Here is a 7,729-nt window from a genome sequence, read left to right as displayed (position 1 = left end):
TATCCCGCTCAGACGGAGTGGCATCGTAAGGAAGGGCTCTGCAGGAAGGTCGTCCACTACTTCAACAAGGGCAAGGTGAGGAGGGGAGGCCGACAAGAACACACACACATAGATATGAACTCAAATCAAAATGTATTATAGCCCCAAATCACACAAAAAAGCCTCAAAGGGCTGTACCAAGCAAACAAGAGCAAAGACAAAAACAAAATACAAACGTCATATCAGGCTGACAACCAAAACCACATTCAGGGACCCATTGACGTTCATACTAGGGAACAGGAAGTGGCAAAGTGCTGAGTAAAATCAGGGTGTTAGGACTTGTTCCTGCACCTCTCAATGTGCACAATTTGTTCATTTTTTGTTGGTACTGATTAATTGTGTGTGTGTGTGTGTGTGTGTGTGTGTGTGTGTGTGTGTGTGTGTGTGTGTGTGTGTGTGTGTGTGTGTGTGTGTGTGTGTGTGTGTGTGCGTGTGTGTGTGTGTGTGCAGTGTTGGGAGTTTGGTATCCCTCTGTGCAGGGAGCTGGCCTTCCAATATGAGACTCTGTACGACTACCAGAGTCTCAGCTGGATACGGGTGAGCTTTTATTCTTTTCTTAATCAGCATCAACACACTCCTCATATATCTGTAAGACATTAATGTGTGTGTGTGTGTGTGTGTGTGTGTGTGTGTGTGTGTGTGTGTGCGCCTGTGTGCGCCTGTGTGTGCGTGCGTGTGTGTGTGTGTAGAAAATGGAGGCAGCGTACTATGACAACATTATGGAGCAGCAGCGTCTGGAGCCGGAGTTTTTCCGGGTCGGATTCTACGGCAGGAAGTTCCCCTTCTTCCTCAGAGTGAGTTTGAAAATGCATCTTCTGGTCTCGATGCAGCTTCTTCTAAACGCTCACCAAAGCCAGTTAACATCTATACAGGTGTTTGGAGACCAGCCGTAAAGGATAGCAAGGTTACGTGCAGATAATGCTATACATGCAGCGTGTGTTTGACCTGATATCGATGTCTTAGGTGTCTTCTATGTCCACAGCAGTGCTTTGCTTAGCTTGCTGCTGGTCATCCTGTTTCTACAAACTGCATATAATATGGAGAAGTACCTCATTCAAACCTGAAGTATAATCCACACTGTCCCTTTACAATAGTTGTCCAGCTGTTTTAACCCACAGCGGCAGAATATAATATCTATGAGGTTTGAGCTGTTCTGTTCAAATCCCCATTTATTGTCTGTTTTCTGACTTTGAGCATTTTGATTCCTCCGCACCAGAACAAAGAGTTTGTTTGTCGCGGACATGACTACGAGAGGCTAGAGGCCTTCCAGCAAAGGATGCTGGGAGAATTCCCACAAGCCATTGCGATGCAGCATCCCAACCAACCGGACGAGGCCATCCTGCAGTGTGACGCCCAGTGTATCCTTCAGTCTGCAGGATCAATGAGTGATTATTGATCTGTCAAATCTCCATACTCCGTACTCTGTGATTTGCCTGATCTTGAAAATCTATTAGTTTTGAAACATTTTGAAACACCTTATTCACGTCACCACCGCTAAGCTAAAGGCGGCTAATGTTGGGCTGTAAAGGAACTACAGCACGGTCACATGACTTCACGTCACCACCGCTAAGCTAAAGAGGCTAATGTTGGGCTATAAAGGAACTACAGCACGGTCACATTACTTCACGTCACCACCGCTAAGCTAAAGGAGGCTAATGTTGGGCTATAAAGGAACTACAGCACGGTCACATGACTTCACGTCACCACCGCTAAGCTAAAGGCGGCTAATGTTGGGCTATAAAGGAACTACAGCACGGTCACATGACTTCACGTCACCACCGCTAAGCTAAAGGTGGCTAATGTTGGGCTATAAAGGAACTACAGCACGGTCACATGACTTCACGTCACCACCGCTAAGCTAAAGGAGGCTAATGTTGGGCTATAAAGGAACTACAGCACGGTCACATGACTTCAGGTCACCTCCGCTAAGCTAAAGGCGGCTAATGTTGGGCTATAAAGGAACTACAGCACGGTCACAGTGCTCAGTACTCAGATCTTGTACTTGAGTAAAAGTAGAAGTACTCAGATATTGTACTTGAGTAAAAGTTCTCGGATATTGTACTTGAGTAAAAGTAGAAGTACTCAGATCTTGTACTTAGTAAAAGTACTCAGAACTTGTACTTGAGTAAAAGTAGAAGTACTCAAATCTTGTACCTGAGTAAAAGTAGAAGTACTCAGATATTGTACTTGAGCAAAAGTTCTCGGATATTGGACTTGAGTAAAAGTAGAAGTACTCAGGTCTTGTACTTGAGTAAAAGTAGAAGTACTCAGAACTTGTACTTGAGTAAAAGTAGAAATACTCAAATCTTGTACTTGAGTAAAAGTAGAAGTAGTCATATCTTGTACTTGAGTAAAAGTAGAAGTACTCAGATCTTGTACTTGAGTAAAAGTAGAAGTACTCAGATATTGTACTTAGTAATAGTAGAAGTACTCAGAACTTGTACTTGAGTAAAAGTAGAAGTACTCAAATATTGTACCTGAGTAAAAGTAGAAGTACTCAGATCTTGTACTTGAGTAAAAGTAGAAGTACTCAGATCTTGTACTTGAGTAAAAGTAGAAGATCCGTGCAAACACACAGAGAACATGACATTTGTCAGACCCTGTTGTTCTTCCACGGTGCCTCCCTCCCTGCAGTTATCCCTTGACTCTGACCTCAGACCTGCAGATCTACGCTGTGTCTGCGGTGCCGGACAGCCTGGGCGTGCTGCAGATGGACCGCGTCCCCGACCGCATCAAGAGCTTCTACCGGGTCAACAACGTGCTGCGCTTCAGATACGATCGGCCCTTCCACAAAGGCTCCAAGGACAGAGACAACGAGTTCAAGGTGAGCGGGGGAAAGACACTTATGGATAGAAAACGCAGATTTCAGCCTTTGCAGACCATTCAAACCAATAGGACACACTACAGGGGCAGAATAGGACCTCTTTAAAATGCTTTAATATGAACCCAATAAGTGTGCAAGAATGCAAGAACGTTAACTTTTAATTCGACCTTTTGACATCTTTGCGAATGTATTTGATTGGCCGAGGTGCAGCTCGTTCCACCTTTAGGAGACATTTCTTGTATAAAACATTGGATACATCTCCTGATTGTGTGGATTTAGGACTTCCTGTCTGACTTCTCGTTGTGTTTCAGAGTCTCTGGATCGAGAGGACGACTCTGATCCTGACTCACCCTCTGCCCGGGATCTCACGCTGGTTCGAGGTGGAGAAGAGGGAGCTGGTGAGTAAAAACATCTTCACACTAAACGGTAGAAACATTTTCCCTGTTGTTACGTTCCCTCCTGGTCTCCTGGTCTCCTGGTCTAGGGGGACAGAGGGAAGTAGCAACATATCAAAATAACCGGGATGGAAAAGAAAGAGAGAGGAAACTGATTTGGCAATTAGTTGATAATGTTTAATTGTTCGTAAAAAAAAGAAGAAGGCAGCCGGTTTACAAACTTAAGATGAATTAACTAAGAACAACTCTCTTATAAAAGAAAGTGACTAAAGTAGTCAGTTTATTGAACATGTCAGAAACAAAAACATACAACAATAATATATATATATATATATTCTCTTTTTTTTCCTTTTTCTTTTCTCACTCAAATTAATAATTATAACAAAGTACAACAATTTTTTTTATTTTTTTTTAAAACAAACAATAATAATTCTCAGATAGTCTCTGTCATGTTCAGCAGGGGCAAGAAGAAGCTTAACCAACCGTTCTGGTCCTCCCCCCTCTAGCATATATGTTTCTTATAAATAAAACATTAGGTCATCGTCATCAGCGACATGTTTGTCTTGTTAATTTGTTTGCTTTTTTACTAAACAATCAGAAATAAATTACTTTTACAAGAAACAACAACAATGGGATTTCACAGGTCTGTTCAGAAGCATTCATGATCTGGCTCCTAAATAATCCTTTCAGGTTCGATGGACTTCAGTGCATCGTTAGTTATTCCACAGACGAACACCTCTTGATGAGATGCAATGAAGTTTGCCATTTGTTCGTACGGGTGGTTTTTTGAAAATGCAGTTTCCTCTCAACGTGTGCATGCTTTCTCTCCGTGTGAAAAGTCCCTGGTATTATGAGGTCATGGTCGATTTGCGGCTTTGAACATAATTTGAATAGTTTTTATTATCAACCAGGTCTTGCAGTTTTAGTGTTTTTACTTTGTAGGTTCTCTGTACGTAGTTTTATGTATACGATACCCTGGAGCACATCTCCTTGCAACAAACAGGTTGAACTAGCAGGCCTCACACAGAGACACCACCCCACACATGCTGCAGGAAATGAAAGGAATAAAAGAAGGTTAGAAAAGTGTCAAAAGAACTCATTTCACGGGAAGACGAGAGGAGTGTGAGAATCTGGAACTATCAGGAACGAACTCCCAGAAACCTGCAGGTCCGCTGCAACTCTCACTACTTTGAAATCCAGGCTGAAGACTTTTCACATCTCACACTGCACTGTAACTGTTATTCGAGTACCTGTGTTATTCATGTTTTATTATCTTTGCTTTTTAATGTTTATAATGTGTTTGTTATGCTTTTAGTGTCTTTCATGTTTGTAAAGCCCTTTGAATTGCCTCGTGTTATAAATAAACCTTCTGTCTCTCAGGTGGAGGTGAGTCCGCTGGAGAACGCCCTCTCTGTGGTGGAGAATAAGAACCAGGAGCTGCGGACTCTGATCAGTCAGTACCAACACAAGCAGCTGCACGGGAACATCAACCTGCTCAGCATGACTCTGAACGGGGTGATCGACGCCGCCGTCAACGGAGGCATCGCCCGCTACCAAGAGGTCAGACAACAACCCTTAGTACACACATCCTGTACTCAAGTAAAGTACAGATACTCGTGTTTTAAAATACTCTGGTGAAAGTAGAAGTACTGACTAAACTTCTTTACTCAAGTCAAAGTAAAGAGGCTTTGAAGTGTACTTCAGTAAAAAGTACCCATAGCTAGCAGCTGCTTTAAAGAGTACCTGACCTCCCTTTATATCAATAGAACAATAATGTCATTGTTAGCTAATGAATGTTTCCATGGTGACCAACGGCAACATGACAACGTTTCCATTGGTCCCTCTTCTTTAGAGAAGACCAGGAAGTGATGGATACACGGATCGTGTTCCAACCAATAGGCACGCAGTGACTCTAAAGAATAATGACCACGCACCCACACACATTCAGACTAAAGGAACCAGCTGTTTGGGAAATGAGAGAAGTAGAAAGTACAGGTATTTGAGTTCAACATGTAAGAAGTAGAAAGTACAGGTATTTGAGTTCAACATGTAAGAAGTAGAAAGTACAGGTATTTGAGTTCAACATGTAAGAAGTAGAAAGTACAGGTATTTGAGTTCAACATGTGAGAAGTAGAAAGTACAGGTATTTGTGTTCAACATGAGAGAAGTAGAAAGTACAGGTATTTGTGTTCAACATGTAAGAAGTAGAAAGTACAGGTATTTGGGTTCAACATGTAAGAAGTAGAAAGTACAGGTATTTGGGTTCAACATGTAAGAAGTAGAAAGTACAGGTATTTGGTTCAACATGTAAGAAGTAGAAAGTACAGGTATTTGAGTTCAACATGTAAGAAGTAGAAAGTACAGGTATTTGTGTTCAACATGTAAGAAGTAGAAAGTACAGGTATTTGAGTTCAACATGTAAGAAGTAGAAAGTACAGGTATTTGGGTTCAACATGTAAGAAGTAGAAAGTACAGGTATTTGAGTTCAACATGTAAGAAGTAGAAAGTACAGGTATTTGGGTTCAACATGTAAGAAGTAGAAAGTACAGGTATTTGAGTTCAACATGTAAGAAGTAGAAAGTACAGGTATTTGAGTTCAACATGTGAGAAGTAGAAAGTACAGGTATTTGAGTTCAACATGTGAGAAGTAGAAAGTACAGGTATTTGAGTTCAACATGTAAGAAGTAGAAAGTACAGGTATTTGAGTTCAACATGTAAGAAGTAGAAAGTACAGGTATTTGAGTTCAACATGTGAGAAGTAGAAAGTACAGGTATTTGAGTTCAACATGTGAGAAGTAGAAAGTACAGGTATTTGAGTTCAACATGTGAGAAGTAGAAAGTACATGTATTTGAGTTCAACATGTGAGAAGTAGAAAGTACATGTATTTGAGTTCAACATGTGAGAAGTAGAAAGTACATGTATTTGAGTTCAACATGTGAGAAGTAGAAAGTACAGGTATTTGAGTTCAACATGTGAGAAGTAGAAAGTACAGGTATTTGAGTTCAACATGTGAGAAGTAGAAAGTACATGTATTTGAGTTCAACATGTGAGAAGTAGAAAGTACATGTATTTGAGTTCAACATGTGAGAAGTAGAAAGTACAGGTATTTGAGTTCAACATGTGAGAAGTAGAAAGTACAGGTATTTGAGTTCAACATGTAAGAAGTCAAAGTAAAAAGTCATCAGAAAAATAAGTAGTGGAGTAAAGTACTGATACCAGAAACATGTACTTAAGTACAGTAACAAAGTATTTGTACTCCACTACTTCCCACCTCTGCCTTTAGCTCAGGTTATCAGTGTTTTTAAGATGGTGTTGATTCAACATGTTTATTTTCTACTTTTGTTATTGCTATTGAGATGTTGACATTTTGGATTGTTTATTTCTTGTCTTTTAATTTTTGATGTACATTGCCATGTCTTTTTATGCTGCTGCAACACACACATTTCCCCACTTGGTATCAATGAAGCACTTCTTATCTTCTTATACATCTTAAACCTGTGATAGCACATGCTAACAGAAACACGGAAGTGAGAATAAACTCTGATCTTAAATTATCTTTCTCTTCTGATTATGACTTAAAAACAGGATCATCTTTCTAAATTCCTTCAAAAATATACACTGAATATCTGTGGAACAAGTAAGACTTATAAAAGAGCAGGGTTTGCCAGGATAGTCTTTCTAAATCCTATATTTATTTTATCTTTGAAACAGGAGGAGAAAAAGAAAAAGTCTTAAACACGGGAGAGAGAACATTTCAGATCAGATTTTCCTCACACATCAAACTGAACTCCTGTCGGTGCATCAAATATATTCCTCAGGTCAAAGAGTATTATTATTTCACATAGAAAACATAACATGGTACACAGTGAAAGTTATGATGGAAGTGTGTATGTATATTTGGGTACAAAGACTCTGTTTTGTGGAAGAGTCTGTAAGAACATGTTTTTGTTTCATCCCCCGATCCACAGGTTAGAATGGATTTAGAATTTATAATGAAAATGTGTTTATTTATTTATTTGTTTATTTGTTTATTCCACACATGGCAGTTATTTTAAAACAAAACATGTTCACAAAACTGGTTGTTTTAATGTTTTTATAGCGCATGGTGGAAAGGAGCAGGGAGAAGAAAGTCTTATTGTCCTGCCCCTTCTTATACAAAAGAAAAATTACTTCAGTCTCAGTTCTTACAAATACTGAACCATAGAACCAGAACACAATCAAAAGCCAACTCCATACTGTCTAATTACCCTTTATTTTATACATTTTCTTAAACATAAAAATGTTCTTCCAGCCCTTAAATCATTCAGCAAAGAATTCCACTTCTTTACACCAAGAGACACATCTGCTTTCAAGTAGTCCGTGCAAACTGATGCTCAACACCTCATGGCTCCTACGATGCATGTGAACATCTGTGAGCAATAGCAGTCGCGCCCCGATATTAAAGGTGAATGAACCGTTGTTTTAAAGCTG

General features: G+C 39.9%; 1 protein-coding gene across 1 annotated transcript in view; it reads left to right on the top strand.

Moving 5' to 3' along the window:
• Positions 1-7,729, top strand: part of LOC117447295 (dedicator of cytokinesis protein 3-like) — a 28,190-nt gene that overhangs the window by 1,539 nt on the left and 18,922 nt on the right. Inside the window, exons 3-9 of the mRNA XM_071203243.1 lie at positions 1-75; positions 490-576; positions 729-833; positions 1,256-1,397; positions 2,697-2,863; positions 3,175-3,261; positions 4,639-4,818. Of these exons, the coding sequence (XP_071059344.1) occupies positions 1-75; positions 490-576; positions 729-833; positions 1,256-1,397; positions 2,697-2,863; positions 3,175-3,261; positions 4,639-4,818 (843 nt within the window). The remainder of the gene's footprint in view (positions 76-489; positions 577-728; positions 834-1,255; positions 1,398-2,696; positions 2,864-3,174; positions 3,262-4,638; positions 4,819-7,729) is intronic.

Source organism: Pseudochaenichthys georgianus, chromosome 5 (assembly GCF_902827115.2).
Source record: "Pseudochaenichthys georgianus chromosome 5, fPseGeo1.2, whole genome shotgun sequence".
NCBI lineage: Eukaryota > Metazoa > Chordata > Actinopteri > Perciformes > Channichthyidae > Pseudochaenichthys > Pseudochaenichthys georgianus.
The sequence above is the reverse complement of the archived record's forward strand: the minus strand, read 5'-3'. Positions and strand labels throughout refer to the sequence as shown.